Source organism: Mobula birostris, chromosome 7 (assembly GCF_030028105.1).
Source record: "Mobula birostris isolate sMobBir1 chromosome 7, sMobBir1.hap1, whole genome shotgun sequence".
NCBI classification, from domain to species: Eukaryota; Metazoa; Chordata; class Chondrichthyes; order Myliobatiformes; family Myliobatidae; genus Mobula; species Mobula birostris.
The window spans coordinates 54,870,303-54,892,391 of record NC_092376.1 but is presented as its reverse complement, the minus strand read 5'-3'; the positions used below and the strand labels follow the sequence as shown (position 1 = coordinate 54,892,391).

At 41.1% G+C, this 22,089-nt stretch overlaps 2 protein-coding genes across 2 annotated transcripts in view; both read left to right on the top strand.

The window, feature by feature from the left end:
- The window catches only part of LOC140200212 (GRIP and coiled-coil domain-containing protein 2), a 448,110-nt gene that overhangs the window by 77,566 nt on the left and 348,455 nt on the right, over positions 1-22,089 (top strand). The gene's annotated exons all lie outside the window — the stretch shown is intronic.
- Positions 11,774-22,089, top strand: part of LOC140200626 (high-affinity choline transporter 1-like) — a 49,800-nt gene continuing 39,484 nt past the window's right edge. Inside the window, exons 1-2 of the mRNA XM_072264197.1 lie at positions 11,774-11,957; positions 13,199-13,312. Of these exons, the coding sequence (XP_072120298.1) occupies positions 11,774-11,957; positions 13,199-13,312 (298 nt within the window). The remainder of the gene's footprint in view (positions 11,958-13,198; positions 13,313-22,089) is intronic.

The following is a 22,089-nucleotide window of genomic DNA, read 5'->3' as shown; positions in this document are numbered from 1 at the left end:
AGACTTTTTAGAAAATTGTTGATATGTATCAATAGGTACAGACAAAGGCAAGTATATTTTTATACCAATAATTATGAACATTATCACTGCCAGTACTTTTCCAGTTGTGGGTATTTTTATACAACCAAGTGCGTATTCTTTTTTTCCTCCCTAATCCAGCTTGCTTCTTGATTGTGTGTCACCCTGTTTGACCAAAAGTTCAAAAAGATCAGATGTTCATTATCTCTGTGTTTGTTAGTAATTCTGTACTAGGGTTGGTGACATTTTGGTGCACTGAATTTAGTTTCAATGTCCTGTATAAACATTCTTCATTTTTCCTGCACTAATAATTTTGGATTTTCTTCACCTGGAACATTTCATGTATCTATTTAGTCTGGCTTTGTATGCACCAAACTTTTCTTTTAATATAGCTACAAATTCCAAAATGCTTGTATTAGGTTGATCATAGCTTGTGTGGACTTATATTTTCTTAGTACATGCTTAGTTTTTCTCTTAACTTTCTTGCTCGGGCTACTTACTGTGAATGCACACAAGAAAATGATATCTCAGGGTAGTATATGGTGATTTATATGTACTTTGTGTTAGGGTGTGGCCAGGTGGTTAAGGTGTTCACCTAGTGATCTGAAGTTCGTTAGTTCGAACCTTGGCTGAGGCAGCGTGTTGTGTCCTTGAGCAAGGCACTTAACCACACATCGTTCTGTGACGACACCAGTGCCAAGCTGTATGGGTCCTAATGCCCTTCCCTTGTACAACATCAGTGGCATGGAGAGGGGAGACTTGCAGCATGGGCAACTGCTGGTCTTCCATACAACCTTGCCCAGGCCTGCACCCTGGAAATCTTCCAAGGCGCAAATCCATGGTCTCACAAGACTAACGGATGCCTATATATATGCACTTTGATAAGACATTTATGTTGAATGTTGAACTTTAAACTTTGATTATTTTGCTACTTATGCATCAAACTTTGCCACATTTATATGTTCTTGTCTTTCATCTCATGAAGCTTTTAGACCGTCCATGTGAATCACTTGCTCACAACAAAAGTGCATGAATGTTCAGTTTGGTCCACATGTGTTCCATTGCAAATATACAAGTCTATAGAACTATTTTCCTAAACCCAAAATAGTGAAGTAAACTCTGCAGTTTTAACCTGTGTTGTATTCAGTCAAGTGCTCTTGTCTTTGTGCTTAAAGGGTATGAAAGCTCATTGTATCTTGGGTTCAGACTGATTATACCATGATCCTGGTGAATCTCCTCTGCAATGCCTCCAGCACAAACTCATCTTTTCTATAATATGACAATCAGAACTACACACAATACTACAAGGGTACTCAAAGCAGTGTTCTGTAAAGTCGCAACATGACATTCTAACTTCTACGTTTTATATCTAGACTTATGAAGGCAAGTCTGTCTATGTCTTTTTAACCACCCTTTTGAGCCATGTGGCCTCTTTCAGGGAACAACAGACTTGAATTCCGAGGTCTATCTGTACAGAAATATTCCTTACTATTTACTGTATGTGTCCTATTCTTATTTGACTTCACAAATGCATCACCTCTCATTTATCAACATAAACTTCCATCAACAAATGCTCTGCCTAACTTTCCATCTGGTCAATATCCTGCTGCAGCCTTAGACAACCTTCCTCGATATCTTCGCTAACAAACATAGCCAAGGTTAAGGTAGCGTTTATTGTCATACACACAAGTACATGAATGCACAGGTACAATGAAAAACTTACTTGTAGGATTATCACAGCATCTGATACACAACATTCACAATCTAATCATTCCTTCTAAATTTTAATTTATAATTCATGATTTAAGCCTTCAGTCTCCAGTTTTCCACCCCCTGTGTTAATATCTATCTTCTTCTGCTTATTTTATGTTTCTCCTTTTTTGGTGTCTGTGTGTGTACTTTCACCTCTTGCATTAAGGTATGGTATTTTTACACAAGTTTTCTGGTAATTGACAATAGCCATATTAGTCCATTTACATTCAGAAATCTTGTATAATTTTCGACTGAAGCAAGCTGACAGCAGTGTCTGTAACTGCGCAACACCAAAATTATATATGCCGGCTGTTACTCAGGAGAATATTTTAAGTTGTTGAGATGTCCTCGGTGATGGAATCTAGTTTGGAACAGTTTAGTGAAGGTTGTCATGGAAATGGAATCCATGAAAGAATGAAATCAAACAGAAATATTTTGAAAGATACGAAGAAACAAAAAGCAAGAAGAAATGAGAGGTACATAAATGTAAGTGAAAATTGACTGTAAGGGATATTAGAACAGACGAGAAGGAATGGAACCAATTGTAAATTGTGGTTTGAATTGAAGGAATCTTTTTTGTTGTATTATTAAATTGTGGCCTCGAATCTTGAGTTTTCTGCCACTTTACTCTTCATCCTGGGTGTCCATCAAAGGTCAGGGATTTAAAACAGAATCCAGACATTTCAAGGCATAAATTTCCCTGACTGGTAGCTGCTTCTGCCCCAAATAGGTCACCTGTACCATTCCTCACAGAGGAGATTCTCAGAGAAGCAATTTATTTTCTCCCTGATCGGACCAAAAGTAACAGTCTCTGCACCCAACCATTTGCAAAAATACAAGCGTTTATGATACATGATTGAATTAAGGACTTCTGGAGTTGGGGAGGTGTTCATTCTTCTATTATAAAAAGGAAATATGGGAATTTATTGAAAATGTGGCAGAGGTATAATGAGGCTTTGTATTTTGGTGAGCTTGGGAAACATTAACCACAAACGTATTTGGGTGACTACCCAAGACCTATTAGAACAATAAGTAAATAGCCCATTCCTATTGTATTCTTGTTTCTTTGCCTCTAAGTATACACAGGAGATGGTATCAATGCTATGGACACCACTGTTACTAAATGGGATTTTAGATCAATTTGGATGATTTTGGAAATATCCCCTGAATCTTAACAATTGAAACAATATCTCTGCTGCTTTCTCAGTCTTCAATTCTTTCCTGTCCTGGACCTAGTCCCATTGTTTTCTTTTTTTCTAAAGCATTACACAACTTTTCACTGTAAAAGGGGAACCTCTTTGTTGGTCCACAACTCACTTACTCATACTTTTTGAATTCTTCACCAAAGATCCCATTTTCACTTTTACCCTCTGTGTTTCATGGACCTTTTACAATCCCTACAGCGCTTATTCCTGAACATTTGTTACTTTTATCATTCTCCACTGGAAAGTTTTGAAGCCCAGCTTTGTATTATTGTTTTGGTAAGTTTTGTGTAAAACTGTATTAATCACTATTTTGCAGGTGAAAGAAAGGAAATGTAACACCATTATTTACTAAAGGAAGAGAGTAAACTTAGGGAATTATCGCTCCATTAGCTTGCTTCAAGAGCTGCGATGTAAAGTTGCAGCTTAATAAAACCCTAGTTAGACCACACATGGAATATTAAGCTCTGTTCTGGTTGCCTCATTATAGGAAGGATGCAGAAAATTTAAAGAGGGTGCAGGGGAGATTTACCAGGATGCTGCCTGAATTAGAGAGCATGCCTTATGCAGATAGGTTGAGTGAGCTAGAGCTTTTCACTTTGAAGTGTTGGAAGATGAGAGGTGACTTGATATATGTGCATAAGGTAATAAGACATATTGATGGAGTTAGATCATAAGACCATAAGATATAGGAGCAGAATTAGGCCAATTGTCTCATCGTCTGCTCCACCATTTCATCATGGCTGATCAAATATTCCTCTCAGCCCCAATCACCTGCCTTCTCCCCGTATCCCTTCATGCCCTGACCAATCAAGAATCTATCAATCTTTACCTTAAATATAAGTAAAGACTTGACCTCCATAACTGCCTGTGGCAAAGAAATCTAGCTAAAGAAATTCCTCCTCATCTCCATTCTAAAAGGACATCCCTCTATTCTGAAGCTGTGTCCTCTGATCTTAGATTCTCCTACCATAGGAAGCATCCTCTCCACATCCACTCTATCAAGGCTATTTACCCTTCGATAGGTTTCAATGAGGTAACCCTTCATTTTTCTGAATTCTAGGGAACCCGGAGCCATCAAATGCTCTTCATATGACAAGCCATTCAATCCTGGAATCAATTTTGTTAACTTCATTTGAAACCTCTCCAGTTTCAGCACATCCTTTCTAAGATAAGGGGTCCAAAATTGCTCACAATACTCCAAGTGAGGCCTTACCAGTGCTTTATAAAGTCTCAACATTACAGCCTTGCTTTTATATTCTATTCCTCTTGAAATGAATGCTAACATTGCATTTGCTTTCCTCACCAGAAACTCAGACTGCATATTAACATTTAAGGAATCCTGCAGAAGTCCCTTTAAACCACAGTTTTTTTTTGTATTTTCTCTCCATTTAGAAAATAGTCAACCCTTTTATTTCTTCCACCAAAGTGCATGACCAGACACTTCCTGACAGTGTATTTCACCTGACATTTCTTTACACATTCTCCTAATCCATCTAAGACCTTCTGTATCCTCTCTACTTCCTCACAACTACCTGCCTCTCCACTTATCTTCATATCATCTGAAAACTTTGCAACAAAGCCATCAATTCCATCATCCAAATCATTGACATATAACATAAAAAGAATTTGTCCCAACACAGACACCTTTGGAACAACACTAGTTACTGGCAGCCATCCAGAAAAGGCTCCCTTTATTCCCAATCTTTGCTTTCAGCCAATCAACCACTGTTTTATTGATGCTAGAATCTTCCTTGTAATACCATGGGCTCATAGCTTGTTAAGCAGCCTCATGTGTGGCACCTTGCCAAGTGTCTTCTGAAAATCAACATCAACCAAGTCTCCATTGTCTATCCTGCTTTTTATTTCTTCAAAGAATTCCAACAGATTTGTCAGACAAGTTTTTCCCTTGAGAAAACCATGCTGACCATGGTCTATTTTATCATATGCCTCCAAGTACCCTGTGACCTCATCCTTATTACTTGACTCCAACATCTACCCAATCACTGAGGTCAGACTAACTGCCCTATTCTCCATTCTTCTGCCTCTCCCCCTTCTTGAAGAGTGGAGTGACATTTGTGTATCTGCCAAACAAAATCTCATGTACCAAAACTATACTGCACAATATTAGTGTTGTCATCTGGCATGAAAATTCTTCAGTATTTAAAAAAAAACAACATATTAAAGTGTCCCTCTGCAAGAGTTTCCTGCCAGTTTTGCATGAGACCTCCTCATGATAAAGCATTTTATAATGCATAATGCCAAAACATTTCCTCTATTATTCCGAGCCACAGGTACACACTGAATCACTGTTCATCCTTTGCTGCATAAGCTGGACATACACATGGAGGGCTCAGAACAAGCTTGACTTCTAGAAAAGACAACTCCTAAACATGAATATATTATTGATTAAATTTACCACACAGAAGTTTTATTCTAGATGAGAAATATTCTATCTAGCATGCCTCTGATTTCTTCCTTTATTTTAGTAGAAATGGTATCTTACTTTTGAACAAATGAAAATACGGGGAGGAAAAAACAAGTTGTCCTTCAAACTTGCCTCACAATCAAGGCAACTATGAACATAAAGCCTAAAAAAAAGGAATGAAAATAGATAATTAATAATAAAAATAAAAGAATCAAAAAGAAGTCCTCAGGCTTAGAATAGTTGACATTTCTCGTGAAGATCATGCTCCATAGATATTGAGTTCCCCTGGCATTTGTGTGTGTTGATCTAAATTTCTAGCATCTGCATTCTCCCTGGAGCTTCCCTCAGGTCCTGCTCTGCTGTTTAATGCAGACATGGATGATCAAGCGTCTTTTGCTGAACCAGCTCCACTTGATTCAGTTTATGCCCAGAAGTTAATCAGTATCAGCCAAGTTTCGGTCTAAGACCCTTCTTCAGGACTGAGAAGGAATGGGGGAGATGCCAGTAAAAAAACGGTGTGGGTAGGGTAGGAAAAGAAGTGAGCTGGAAAGTGATAGGTGAAGCCAGGTGGATGGGAAAGGTCAAGGGATGGAGAAGAGAGAATATGATGAGAGGGGAGTGGACAATAGGAGAAAGGGAAGGAGGAGTGGATCCAGGAGAAAGTAATAGACAGGCAAGAAGATGTGAAAGATCAGAGTGGGGAATAGGGAAGGGAGGGTATTAAATTTGTTTACTGGAAAGAGAAATCAATATTCATGCCGCCAATATCTACTTACCTTGGTCTCAAGACATACCTAATTCCTCTTTCTAACTTCCATTTCTGGGTTGCTTTGATTGAGGAATCAACTTCTCAGTATCATTACACTCCCTCTCAGAATCTTTTATATCCCAAAGAGACCCCCTCATTCCTCTAATCTCCTAAATAAAATTCCTAGATAAAAAATTTTAAAAAAAAGAAATCACATTTTTAAATTCCCTTTTATAGGGTGATACCCACATCCTGTTACTCAACCTAGTGAATCCACATTGCACTGACATCAAGTATATCCTTTCTTGGTATGAAGTTCAAAATTATATTCAAAATAAGATCTAAAGAAGCTACAGGAAAGTAGTAAAATAAGTCAGCTCCATCTTGGGTACTCGCCTCTGTAGTATCCAAGACTCCTTCAAGGAGTAGAACTTCAGAAAAACGGTATCCATTATTAAGGGCCCCTATCATCCAGGACATGCCCCCTTCTCATTGTTACTGTCAGGCAGGAGGTACAGAAGCCTGAAGGCACACACCCAGCAGTTCAGGATCAGCTTCTTCCCCTCTGCCATCCGATTCCTAAATGGACATTGAAGCCATGAACACTACCTCACTTTTTTTATTACTTCTGTTTTTGCACTATTTTAATGTAACTATTTAATATACATACATATACTTACTGCAATTGATTTACTTATTTATTTTTCTATATTATCATGTATTGCATTGTACTGCTGCCACTAAGTTAAGAAATTTCACGACAAATGCCAGTGATATTAAACCTGATTCTGATTCTTTATTTATGGTTTCATCTAAACTTCTAGCACTTAAAGAGATCTTTCATACACAAACCACACCGTAGTAAAGACCAACATAGCACTTGCCTTCCTTGTTTTTTATTAGTCACAGTCATAGTCATAGTCATACTTTATTGATCCTGGGGGAAATTGATTTTTGTTACAGTTGCACCATAAATAATAAATAGCAATAAAACCATAAATAGTTAAATAGTAATATGTACGTTATGCCAGTAAATTATGAAATAAGTCCAGGACCAGCCTATTGGCTCAGGGTGTCTGACCCTCCAACGGAGGAGTTGTAAAGTTTGATGGCCACAGGCAGGAATGACTTCCTATGACACTGTGTGTTGCATCTCGGTGGAATGAGTCTCTGGCTGAATGTACTCCTGTGCCCACCCAGTACATTATGTAGTGGATGGGAGACATTGTCCAAGATGGCATGCAACTTAGACAGCAAACTCTCTTCAGACACCACCGTGAGAGAGTCCAGTTCCATCCCGACATCATCTCTGGCCTTACGAATGAGTTTGTTGATTCTGTTGGTGTCTGCTACCCTCAGCCTGCTGCCCCAGCACACAACAGCAAACATGATAGCACTGGCCACCACAGACTCGTAGAACATCCTCAGCATCGTCCGGCAGATGTTAAAGGACCTCAGTTTCCTCAGGAAATAGAGACGGCTCTGACCCTTCTTGTAGACAGCCTCAGTGTTCTTTGACCAGTCCAGTTTATTTCAATTCATATCCCCAGGTATTTGTAATCCTCCACCATGTCCACACCGACCCTCTGGATGGAAACAGGTGTCACCGGTACCTTAGCTCTCCTCAGGTCTACCACCAGCTCCTTAGTCTTTTTCACATTAAGCTGCAGATAATTCTGCTCACACCATGTGACAAAGTTTCCTACCGTAGCCCTGTACTCAGCTTCATCTCCCTTGCTGATGCATCCAACTATGGCAGAGTCATCCAAAAACTTCTGAAGATGACAAGACTGTGCAGTAGTTGAAGTCTGAGGTGTAAATGGTGAAGAGAAAGGGGGACAAGACCGTCCCCTGTGGAGCCCCAGTGCTGCTGATCACTCTGTTGGACACACAGTGTTGCAAGCACACGTACTGTGGTCTGCCAGTCAGGTAATCAAGAATCCATGATACCAGGGAAGCATCCACCTGCATCGCTGTCAGCTTCTCCCCCAGCAGAGTAGGGCGGACGGTGTTGAATGCACTGGAGCAGTCAAAAAACATGACCCTCACAGTGCTCACTGGCTTATCCAGGTGGGCGTAGACACGGTTCAGCAGGTAGACGATGGCATCCTCAACTCCTAGTCGGGGCTGGTAGGCGAACTGGAGGGGATCTAAGTGTGGCCTGACCATAGGCTGGAGCAGCTCCAGAACAAGTCTCTCCAGGGTCTTCATGATGTGGGAGGTCCATGCCACCGGTCTGTAGTCATTGAGGCCGCTGGGGCGCGGCGTCTTTGGCACAGGGACGAGGCAGGATGACTTCCACAGCACAGGAACCCTCTGGAGCCTCAGGCTCAAGTTGAATACATGGCGAAGTACTCCACATAGCTGAGGGGCACAGGCTTTGAGCACCCTGGTACTGACACCATCCGGTCCTGCAGCCTTGCTTGGGTTGAGACGTTTCAGCTGTCTTCTCACCTGTTCAGCTGTGAAGCCCACCGTGGTGGTTTCGTGTGGGGAAGGGGTATAGTCATGAGAGCAGGGTGGGGGACTGTGAGGAGGGGTAGGAGGGGAGAGTGTTGGTTGGGGGCCGACAACAGAGGAGCAGCACTAGGGGGAGGTGATAAGCAGTTCAGGAGAAGATTAAAGAGGCCAGAATGGGGAATACAAGAAGAGGGAAGGGGGAGTGGAAAAGAAAAAAAGATGAGAAAAAAATTGCTGGAAGGAGAAATCGATGTTCGTGCCATCAGGTTGTACCTTTATGTACACTGACTGCATCAGACATTTTAAAAAACATCTTTCCTAAACTTTCTATAAAACTGAATAACTTCATATTTTCCCACATTTACCCCATCTCATCTGACATCCTTTCCTTTCAATAAGTAAATTTGATCCAATAACTGACTTTTTCTGACAGTACACCAAACTATGCTTTCATTTCTGAAGACATTGCACTTTTTATAAGATGGGTTTTACATGAGAATTCTGTTCCACAGTATGCCAGAAATGGGATACAGAGTAACCAAGTAATGGAGCTTGTTTGCTAAAGTCAAATTAGATCAAACAATAAGCTAACAGATTTGAAAACCAGTGAAGTATGCAGAGGAATTACACTTTAATGAAATGTGAACTTTGCCAAATAATTGTTATTCTAATTCTATACTTCAGGAATGGGGAGGTCAATAATCATAGAAAAGTACCACTAGAGGGCTGCATGTGTCTAGGTTTGCCTACACTGTAGTTAAGGCTTTTATACATGCTAGAATGTATAGATTATTCCTTCTCCTTGTTCCTCAATGTTAAAGAGAATTCCTTTCTCAATGTTTTTCACTTACAATTAGATTCCGCCACCCCTCCCCCGGCAAAGCATTGTAAAATTTACAGTCAAGATGCCTGTTTTATTCCTCTGGTCATTGATAATCCTGAGGAATGAATATTGTTATGAACTCTTCGCACATATGCTAAACCAGTAATTTAGTGTTAATGATTCCAAATATGAGGTAATTTTTTTAAGTGGGAATTAAAGTAATATGTCTTTCCTATTCTATTTAAAGAATAGGAAGAACACCTCCTGATGTTCTATTACCCTTGTGTGAAATTTTGCCCATCTTACCTTCTGACCAATGCTCTCTAGCCAATACTGGTAGTTACAGGAACAAGCTTCCTCACAATAGCCTATGTTACCCAGTCACCAGCTCCATACAAAAAGTTGCTTTAACATCCACTACGGAGGCTATAAGTGACCAGCACAGTAGAAGGGTTTGTTGCAATAAGATGAAGTGGAAAGGGAGTAAAAGATAATCATGAACACATGAGATTCTGCAGATGCTGGAAATCCAGAGCAACAGACACAAAATGCTAGAAATACTCAGCAGGTCAGGCAGCATCTATGGAAATGAATAAACAGTTGACATTTCAGGCCAAGACACCTCTTCAGAACTGGAAAGGATGGGGGAAGACACCAGAATAATACACTGGGGTGGGGGAAGGATTAAGGAGGACAAGCTAGAAGGGAATAGGTGAGTACAGGTGGGTGGGAAAGGTAAAGGGCTGGAGAAGAAGGAATCTGATAGGAGAGGGGAGTTGACCTTGGAAGAAAAGGAAAGAGGAGTAGCACTAGGGGGAGGCGATAAGCAGGTTAGGAGAAGGTTAAAGAGGCCAGAATGGGGAATACAAGAAGAGGGAAGGGGGAGTGGAAAAGAAAAAAAATAAGAAAAAATTTGCTGGAAGGAGAAATCGATGATCGTGCCATCAGGTTGGAGACTATCTAGGTGAAATATGAAGTGCTGCTCCTCTACCCTGAAAGTGGCCTTATCGTGGAACATGTCAGAACAGAAATGTGGATAGGAATTAAAATCACAAACAGGAAAAAATATGCAGATGCTGGAAATCCAAGCAATGCACACGAAATGCTGGAGAAACTCAACAGGCCAGGCAGCATCTATGGAAAGGAATACAGTCGACGTTTTGGGCTAAGACCCTTCATCAATCCTGTACTCTTTTCCATAGATGCTGCCTGGCCTGCTGAGTTCCTTCAGCATTTTGTACAGGAATTAAAATGGTTGGCCACCAGGAAATTCTACTTTTGGTGGAAGGAACAGATGTGCTTAACAAAGCAGTTCCCCCTATTTACGTTGAGTCTCACCAGCATGAAGAAGACTACATCGGGAGCACTTGATACAATAGGCTACCTCAACAGATTCTTAGGTGAAGTGTTGCCTCACCTGGAAGGACTGTTTGGGACCCTGAATGGAGGTGAGGGAGGAAGTGAATGGGCAGGCGGAACATTTCACTGGCTTGCAGGGATATGTGCTAGAAGGGATATTAGTAGGGAGGGACGAATGGACAAGGGAATCATGGAGGGAGCACACCCTGCAGAATGTGGAGAGTGAGGGTGGGGGAGAAGTAAAGATGCATTTGGTGGTAGGATCCTGTTGATGATGGTGGGAATTGTAGAGAATGATGTGTTGGAAGCAGGGTCTCATGGGGTGGAAGGTAAGAGCAAGAGGGATTCTATCCCTGTTAAGCTAGCGGGAAGATGGGGTGAGCGCGGATGATTGGGAAATGGAGGAGATGTGGGAGAGGGCAGCATCAATGTCGGAGGAAAGGAAACTCATTTTGAAGAAGGAGGACATCTCTAATGTTCTGGAAATTAGAGCCACATCTTGGGAACAGATATGGTGGAGCCAAAGGAACTGAGAAAAAGGAATAGCAAGAGATAATGTGGGAAGAGGTATAATCAAGATAGCCGCGAGAATCATCAGTAGGTTTTTAAAAGTTTATCTCCAGAGATGGAGACAGAGAGATCGAGGCAATTGAGAGAGGTGTCAGAAATGGAGTAGATGTGTCTCTTTTCACACTAGAAATCAAACATTTTTGTCTTAAATATAAACACACACCTTATTTGGCTTACTGATAGGATACATTGAAGGGTAAAACAATAACAGTTGTGGTAAATCAGATGAAATTGCAGGTTGGAAAAATAGCTGGTCACTTTCGGGCTTTTTCTACCTTTTTTAAGATGGATATGTAAGATCAGTTAGAACTTCACTTTGTGATTTATTTTGAAACGATGATAAATAATGAATGTGTTTCTTTTATCTAGCCAATGATGACAGTGGTCTGCATAAAGGATATTTTTGATTGAAAATGGCTGTTGATGCTGGAGGGATTGTCACTGTCGTCCTATTCTATTTGTTAATCCTCGCTGTTGGAATATGGGCTGCCAAGAAAACTAAACGGAGGATAAGTAGAAGTGAGATACTTCAAAATGAAATTATAATGGTAGGAAGAAGAGATATTGGTCTTTTGCTTGGAATTTTTACAATGACTGGTGAGCTTCCTGTTTAATCTGACTTCTACATTTTACAGTGTTAAAGATGTTTGCTTACTGAGGTTTTGTATCACACAGAGGATTGTCCTTGTTGGGGGATGTAACAGCTTAATTTCCACACTCCTGGAGTCCATATTAAACACTGCACATCCCAAGGACTAAAAGCCAATTAAATAGTTTACATATAAATGTCTGCCCCAAGAACTTATGCTTCCCCTAAGTATGAAAAGACCATCATCCTTCCCTTTTATTGTTACCAGTTCTCAATTTCTCCTGTCTTGAGTGCCACATCATTGTACTGCTTGTGCTTCAGACATACTGTATTCCCTGGTGCTAAAACCCATCCCAAGATCTGTGCACATTTCTGTTCCTTCTGTTGCAATACCACAGCAACTCGATCAGCGTGGAAATTAAAGTGTGAGTCAAACGATGTAGACTCGAGATGTGCTGTAGCAACCTGGATTTTACCGTGATGTGTGATGTTTATTGCTGTACAGCTGACAAGGCACTAAGAAAAGCTGCAAGAGTAGACTCCTTCAACTGCTCTAAAGATGATAGATACTCAGCATCATCTTTCTCCAGTCAAGTTGCTATGTTTGTAGTTGAAGCAGTAACATGAATGTCGATCCCAAACAACAAATTGCACTTTATTAGATTCCGTCTTTAACTAATAAAGTAGCTACTGAGTTTATGTTGGTGGTCTTCTGCTGCTGTAGCCCATCCACCGGAAGGTTCCACCTGTCGTGTATTCAGCGATCTTCTTCTGCACACCACTGTTGTAATGTATAGTTATTTGAGTTACTGTCAACCTTCCCATCAGCTTGAGGAAGCTGACCATTCTCCTCTGACTTCTTTCATTAACAGGGCACTTTCAGCCACAGAACTTCCACTCACTGGATGTCTTTCACACCATTCTCTGTAAATTCTAGAGACTGTTGTGCATGAAAATCCCAGGAGATCAGCAGTTTCTGAGATACTCAAACCACCCCGTCTGGTACCAACAATCTTTCCATGGTCAATGTCACTTAGATCACATTTCTTCCCCATTCTGAAGTCTGAACCTCTTGAACATCTCTGCATGCTTTTGTACATTAAGTTGCTGCCACACGATTGATTGATTGATTGATTGGATATTTGCATTAGCGAGCAGCTGTTTAGGTGTGCCTAATAAAGTGACCAGTCAGTGTATTTCCTTATTATTGGTTATATACATTGAAATAACTTGCCCCTTTGTCCTACAGCCACTTGGGTTGGTGGTGCTTATATAAATGGCACAGCAGAAGCAATCTATCTTGTTAAACATGGACTTGCATGGACACAGGCTCCTATAGGATTTGCATTAAGTCTTACCATCGGTAAGGAGATTTACTTTTTTAGATTCTTTTTTGTAGTTTGTTATAAAACCCAAAATTTTAACTTAGGGCCAATATGTGAATGCTTTGGTTAACCAGATAGGTTCTATTTCTGTTATGTTGTTGTCTGTTAATCCTTACATTTTAGTTTTCATTGTGATGTGTGGTAGTATATCATCATCATCATCAGGTGCCGTGCCCGGTTTGAGCTTTGACTGCCATGGCATCCCACACACTCCTGTTTTGGGTCAAGTGGATCAATTCATTGGTATTCATTTCGAGTTCTCTGGCTGCTGTCTCCATCATTATTTGGCTCTGTCTTCCTCTTTCTTTTTTCCCTTCGATCTTTCCCATAGTTACCGTGCATTCTAACTCCTCTTTTCTAATCACATGTCCAATGAAGTTACATTGCCTTTTCATGATCTCATACATTATTTCTCTTTTTGTGCTTGCTCTGTTCATGGCATCCTCGTTAGATATTCATTTCATCCATGATAGTCTTTGCAACCTCCTCAAAAAACACATCTCTGCTGTTTCAATTCATTTCCTCATGTTACTAGATATTGTCCAACATTCTGAGCCATGTAACATAACTGGATAAACGTAACAATTCAGTACTCTGAGGCAGGTTGTCATGCCTAGTTTAGTATTGGTCAGCATACACTTAAAAAAGTACATATTTACTTCATTATCTAAAGAAATAAAATGGCCAAGACAAAGGTTTCTCTAAATAGTGTTTTAAGTTATGCATCTCTTCCTTTTATTTAAAACATTTGATTTCAGTCAGACACGTAACCTTGATAGATATCATTCTTTATAATGACATTTATTACAGCAGTTTTCCAGCTTTTTTGTGCATTTATTGACATTCCCCCATTAATTTTCTTTTTTCTGCTCCTTCAAGGGCAACGTTAGATATCAGACAAAATGCAGTACCATCAATGGTTAAAATAAACATTGGAATATAGCAAGTAATAAACAGAAAAATTCTTGAATTCTTATTTGTATTAGATCAGGATGCAGACATATATTTTGCCTAATGCCTATGACACTAATTTGAAAATCTTTATATTAGATAAACCAAGGAAAAATTCCTAAGCTGATATTGAATAACGGATAAGTGCAAATAATGAAGGTAAACAATCATCACCAACCTTTATTGCTGTAATATGAGGGTTTAGTTCTAAAATAAATATCTACAACACAACTTATACTACAATTTTAAAATTTGAATGTGCTACATATGTTCATATTTTAGCTTTATTGTGTTTTTGACATTAATTTAGATCATCCATCTCTTCCTTGTTCTGTAAAACATTTGCATCTATAATTGCTTATATTTGGCGAAAATGATTCCAGGATGGCATGGCTCTTGGCCTGCACTCACTGGAATTCAGAAGAATGAGGGGTAACCTCATTGAAACCTATCGAATGGTGAAAGGCCTTGATGGACTGGATGTGGAGAGGATGTTTCCTCTGGTGTGACAATGTAAGACCAGAGGTACAGCCTCAGCATAGGGGGGTGTCCTTTTAGGACGGGGATGAGGAGGGATTTCTTTAGCCAGAGAGAGGTGAACCTGTGGAATGCTTTGCCACGGGTAGCTGTGGAGGCCAAGTCTTTTATATTTAAGGCAGAGGTTGATAGATTCTTGATTGGTCAGGGCCTGAAGGGATACAGGGAGATGCAGGAGATTGGTGCTGAGAGGAAAATTGGATCAGCCATGATGAAGTGGTGGAGCAAACACGATGGACCGAATGGCCTAATTATGCTCCTATATCTTATGGCCTCATGGTCTTCTGGGCTTCCTTCACTAGCCATCCGTTTTGGAGAGAATCAACTAAAAATATCTTAGAGCTATTTTCCAGACCACAGAATATTTTGCAATATGTAATTAAATGCATCTTATTGGTTAGAGACATTTTTTGAAATTAGAATTAACCTTAGGGCCCCATTTTGTTCTGCATGGTATTGCACGAGTTCAAGTTCGAGTTTATTGTCACCTGACTGTAGATACCATCAAATAAAACAGTTCTTCTAGACCACAGTGCACCCACACAATGTATATCACACACAGCACATAAACCAAAATATTACGCTATAAATAAGTTAATAAAATATAATTCAAAACACATTGGAGTAAAGTGCAACACAGGTAAACAGTAAAAAGTACGGTAAACAGCTCACTGTCCTAGTGACGAGACCTCAGTGGTGGCAGAGTATTTATTACTCTCAGCCTGAGGGAAGAAGCTGTTACCCAGTCTGGCAGTCCTAGTCCTGATGCTCCTGTACCTCCTGATGGTAATGGGTCAAAGGGATTGTGGGATGGGTGTAGGGATCCTCAACAATGCTCTGGGCCTTTTGTTTGCAACACTCCCTGTAAATGTCACAAATTGGGGGGAGGGAGACCCCAGTGATCCTCTCAGCAGTTTGTACTGTCCTCTGTAGGGTCTTGCATTCCGATGCCTTGTCCATCCGTACCACACAAGACAGGACACTCTCGATGGAGCTCCTGTAGAAAGTTGCTAGAATAGGGGCGGGGAGACTTACACGCTTCAATCTCCTCAGAAAGTGTAGATACTGTTGTGCCTTCTTGACAAATGAGGGGGTGTTGTGGGTCTGGGTTAGATTGTCCGTTCTGTGAATACCAAGAAACTTTGTGCTCTTCAGTCAATGATGTGCAATGGAGAGCGGCTGACCTGTGCCTTCCTGAAGTCCACAATCATCTCTTGTCTTGGCTGCATGGAGACTCAGCTTGTTGTTCTCACACCACTTGACAAGCCTCTCTATCTCCTCCCTGTATGCCAACTCATCATTGTTACTGATGAGGCCAACCACTGTAGTATCATCAGCGAACCAGATGATGAGGTTTGAGCTGAATCTGGCAGTGCAGTCGTGAGTCAGCAGCGGGAACAGCAGCAGACTGCTCATACAACCCTGGCGGGTGGGGGGGCACCAGTGCTCAGCATGATAGAGTTTGAGATGTTGCTGCCAACTCGACTGACTGGGGTTTTTCCTTCCAATATGAGTGCTGTCTCCTGTGCAGAGTTTGCATGTTTTCCCTGTGACTGTGTGAGGTTCAGCTGCACTTTTCCCATGAATTAGCTAATGCAAATTACCCGTTATGTTTCATAAATGGCAAATGAATCTAATGGGGTCTGATGGGTTGTGAGAGAGAAGAAGTTGCAGCCTGCAGGAAAATAAGGAGAGCAGGAATGTAGTTGATGAGACTGCTCTGTTGAGGGTTGTTAAGGACCCATTGTGCTGACTGGTCTACTTCTGAGTTGTAAAAGTAAGTAAGCCCCAACAGTAATGCAGATGACTTTTCCTTGAATGGCAAATAGCGGCATTACAATCAGACACACCCTGCATGGTCACAACATTGTAGAGCGATGCTATGCTAGAATGTCCTCATAACATTGAGAGGACCTATTGCGTCAGGGTAGCACAAGCTTTCAGGCACCAGTGGTTCACGCAGTGGCAGAGAAGAAATGAATGGGCTGGAAGGTTGACCTGAGGTTACAGCAATAGGCAGAGCATGCAGCGGCACGTTTTTTCCTGCACATTGTACGTAAACAAAATATGCGCTGCTCATAATCTTCCCAAGGATATCTCACGAGGTTCTCATTGTGTCCATCAAAGGAGCATTATACAGTATGGTAACAACAGAAAGAGTTGGAAACAATCATATCAGGCCTCAGCTGTGGGAAGAGAAACAGAGTTAATGCTTCAGATAAAAGACCCTTTTCCCTATTTAAGAAAGAGAGAAAAGAAGCTTGGTAAACCGCAGGACGAGGACGGGAGGGTGAAAATGGAGCCACCCTGGAGGTAAACTGTAAACAAGGTTACACAGTGAATGGGAGCAGTTAGCAAGTAAAAATATCAACAAAAAACATAGACAAAGTTGTTAGAAGTTGAAAATGTAAGAGTTAGTCTGCTTTAATACAAAGACTAAAATAAGAAGACCATAAGACACAGGAATAGAATCAGGCCATTCAGCTCATCAGGTCTTCTCCACCATTCCATTATGGTTGATTTCAGATCCCACTCAACCCCATACACCTGCCTTCTTGCCATATCCTTTGATTCCCTGACCAATCAGGAAACTATTAACTTCCACATTAAGGATACCCATGGACTTGGCCTCCACCACAGTCTGTGGCAAAGCATTCCACCGATTTACTACTCTCTGGGTAAAAAAAATCATCCTTACCTCTGTTCTAAAGGGTCCACCCTCAGTTTTGAGGCTGTGCCCTCTAGTTTTGGATATCCCCACCATAGGAAACATCCTCTCCACATCTACCCTATCTAGTCCTTTCAACAACTCGGTAGGTTTCAATGAGAACCCTCCCCCACCCCCGCATTTTTCTAAATTCCAGTCAGCACAAGCCCAAAGTTGCCAAATGCACCTCATATGTTAACCCGTTCCTTCCCAGAATCATCCTCGTGAACCTCCTCTGGACTCTCTTCAATGACAACCCATCCTTTCTGAGATATGGTGCCTAAAACTGTTGACCGTATTCCAAATACGGCCTGACTAATGTTTTATAAGACTCAGCATTATCTCCTTGAAATAAATGCCAACATTGCATTTGCCTTCTTTCCTACAGACTCAACCTGTAAATTAATCTTCTAGGAGTCTTGCATGAGGACTCGGTAGGTCCTTCTGCACCTCTGATGTTTGAACTTTCTCCCCATTTAGATAATAGCCTGCACTATTGTTCCTTTTACTAAAATGCATTATCATACATTTCACAAAAGGGGAAAAAGGGGGAGAAAATAAAACAGGCTGAGTGATGGATGCCATGAAACAGAGATAGATATTAATTTACCTGCAATTGTAGAATTCAATATTGAATCCAGAAACTACAACATGCCCAATTGAAAGATGATGTGCTGACTCCTTAACCCTGTGTTAAGCTTCATTTTACCAATAACAATCAATTACTTTGTGCAATGGACATGCAAAGATAAAATACAGCTAAATATCTGAGCAAAAGTCATTTCATATTTTCTTGGAAATATTAACTGCTTACTAACATTGATATTTTAATTTTTTTTCACTCATTAGCCTTCACACGAGTAGGAATTTTCTCCAACAATAACTGAGGTACCTGCTAACTTAATGTGTACTTGCCAATTTTCTTTTGTAGTTCAGCCAGTCACTGCATTTCCTTGATGAGGCGTCTTAGTAATTTTGTTTTTTTTTAAGGAAGTACCACGAGTGTCTGAATAGTTAGACAATACGAACTGTACAAACCTGAATTTGTAGATGTCTGCCAAATCTGGTTAACTTTTTGAACATGGCATGTTAAATTTTTAAGTGGATGCTTGTTGACTGTATGGGATTCCTAGACATTTAATGAGATATTAGAAAAGAGATTAGTAAGAAAAGGGAGAGAACATGGAATGAAATGCAACACATCAAAGTTCAAAGTAGAATTTATTATCAGAATGCATACATGTCACCACATACAACCCTGAGATTCTTTTTCCTGCGGGCATACTTAGCAAATCTATAGAACAGTAACTGTCAACAGGATCAGTGAACAACAAATGCAAATACAGTATAAATAAATAGGAATAAATAATGAGAGCATGAAATAACAAGATAAAGAGTCCTTAAAATGAGACCATTGGTTGTGGGAAAACCAGAACTAGAATGAGTGTGGTTATCCCCTTTTGTTCAAGAGCCTGATAGTTGAGGGGTAATAACTGTTCTTGAACCTGGTGGTGTGAGTCCTGAGGCATTTGTACATTCTACTTGATGGCAGCAGCGAGAAAACAGCATGCATGGTCTGGGTGGTTTGGATCTTTGATGACGGATGCTACTTTCTATATCTTATGGTCTTCATAACGACATTTCATGTAGTTGAGCTCAATGGTTGGGAAGGCTTTACCCATGATGTACTGGGCCAAATCTATTACCTTTTGTAAGATTTTCACTCAAAGGCATTGGTGTTTCCATACCAGGCTGTAACACAGCCAGTCGATACTCTTTCCACCACACATCTACAGTATTTTACCAAGGTTTTTGATGACATGCTGAATCTCTGCAGACTCCTGAGGAAGTAGAGTCGCTGTTGTGCTTTCTTTGCAATTATATTTATATGATGGGTCTAGGACAGGTCCTCCAAGATAGTGACACCATTGAATTTAAAGTTACTGACCCTCTCCACCTCTGATCCTCCACTGAGTACTGGCTCATGCACCTCTGGTTTCTCGCTCCTGAAGTCTACAATCTTATTGACATTGAGTGAGAGGTTGTTGTTATTACACCACTCAGCCAAATTGTCAAATTCCCTCCTGTATGCTGATTCTTCACCACCTTTGATACAGCCCACAACAGTGGAGTCATCAGCAAACCTGTATATGGTATTGGAGCTGTACTTAGCCACACAGTCATAGGTGTGAAGTGAGTAGAGCAGGGGGCTAAATAAATGCACAGACAATTTTCTAAATGATGAGAAAATCTAAACATCTGAGATGCAAAGGGACTTGGGAGTCCTTGTGTAGAACAACCTAAAGATTAACTTGCAGGTTGAGTCATGGTGAGGAAAGCAAATGCAATGTTGGCATTCATTTCAAGAGAAATAGAATACAAGAGCAGGGATGTGATGCTGAGGCTTTATAAGGCACTGGTGAGGCCTCGCCTTGAGTATTGTGAACAGTTTTGGGCCCATCATCTTAGAAAAGATGGGCTGGCATTGGAGAGAGTCCAGATGAGGTTCACAAGGATGATTCCGGGAATGAAAGGGTCATCATTTGAGGAACGCTTGATGAGGGGGAGCATCATTGAAACCTTTTGAATGTTGAAAGGCCCAGAATGTGGAAAGGCTTTTTCCCATCGTGGAGGAGTCTGGGACAAAAGGGCACAGCCTCAGGATAGAGAAGCGTCCATTTAAAACAGAGATATGGAGAAATTTCTTCAGCCAGAGGGTGGTAAATTTGTGGAATTTGTTACCACAAGCAGCTGTGGATACCAGGTTATTGGGTATATATAAGGCAAAGGATGATAGGTTCTTGAAAGGACACAGCATCAAAGCTACGGGGAGAAGGCTAAGAAGTGGGGCCGAGGAGGGGAAAAGAGGATCAGCCATGACTGAATGGCGGAGCAGACTCGATGGGTCAAATGGCCTAATTCTGCTCCTGTGTCTTATGGTTTCATAATCTGAAGTGTGTAGAGATGAGCTGTTCTTGCCTGCAGGCGACATTGTGCAGTTTTGTGAGTGCTTGCTTGTAATAAGCCGCTGGTGATATATAAACTGCAGTCAGGATCACAGATGAGAACTTCCGAGGCAAATAGAATGGTCTACATTTAATCGTTCAGCGTTCTAAGTCAGAGGAACAAGAGGTCGACGTAACCCCAATATCCAAACACCAAACAGAATTGATTAAAAGGCGCACACCGCCATTTTTTTCCTTACCAGAGTTCGCAGTTTGATCCATTCTGAAAATTGTAAAGCCTTCTGTTCGGATAGCTATGACCTGTTCGTTGTTAACCAAGTCCAATGCAACAAACAATTGAGATCTGCCTCATCTGCCTCTGATACAGCAGCCTTGTCCTGAGATAGTCAGTCTTATTTTCCAGTGACTGTACATTCGCCAAGAAGATGCTGAGTAGAGGAGGCCTCATTCCTCAGTGTATCAGCCTGGTTTGAATTCTGCCTCTCCTGCCGCATTTCCAGTCGTGGCATTGACCATTAAAGGCACTGCGCTTAGCTGCCCCGCTGGAGTTCATGACTCTGCTCATTGATGTAATTGCATAGTCCGTCGTTAAGAGGAAAATTACATGCTGCAGGTTGCAGGGAAAGTAATTCAAAAGAAGTATATTTAAGCGGAAAACGGGAACAATTTTCTGCAGCCAACAGGGAGTCACCAATGCACGCGGGCGCTATCTTCATTTTCACTTTATCTCTCCCCTTTCTCAATCTCTCGGTCTTCACCTCTGCAGACAGATCATCCACTGATATGTTTTATAAACCTACTGATTCCTACAACTATCTTGGCTATATCTCTTCCCACTTGGCCACTTGCATCCTTTCTTAGGATAAAGCTTTCAATTCCACAACAGCTTTGACATCCTCATTCTACAAAGAATGGTGTGTCCTTGCCGCTACCATTAATGCTTCCCTCACCTGCATCTCCTCCATTTCCCACACATCTGCCCTCTCCCCATCTTCCTCCCACCATAACAGGGATAGGGTTCCACTTGTCCTTACCTACCAGCCCATGAACCCTTGTGTTCTGTACATCATTCTCCATAACTTTCACCATCTTCAATGGGATCCCACCAATAAGTACATCTTTCCCTCCCCCGTCCCCCCATTCTCTGCTTTCCACAGGGCTCCTCTCTATGTGACTCCCTTGTCCACTCATCCCTTCCCACTAATCTCCCTCCTGCCGCTTATCCCTGCAAGGGGACAAGTGCTACAACTATACCTGCACTTTCTCCCTCACTGTCATTCAGAGCCCCAAACAATCCTTCCAAGTGAGGCGACGCTTCGCCTGCAAGTCTTTCAGGGTCACTTCTGTATCCGATGATCAAGGTGCAGCCTCCTCTACATCAATAAGACCTAACATAGGTTGAGGAACTGCTTCATCAAGTACTTTTGCTCCATGACCCACAAAAGCCTGGATTTCCCCATGGTCACCCATGTTGATACCACTGGTAAGAGTATTCCTAGAGTTAGATCCAACAATAATGAGGGAACAGAGATGTATTTCCAAGAACAATAGTACGTGACTTAGAGGAGAAACTGCAGCATGGTGTTGCTACCTA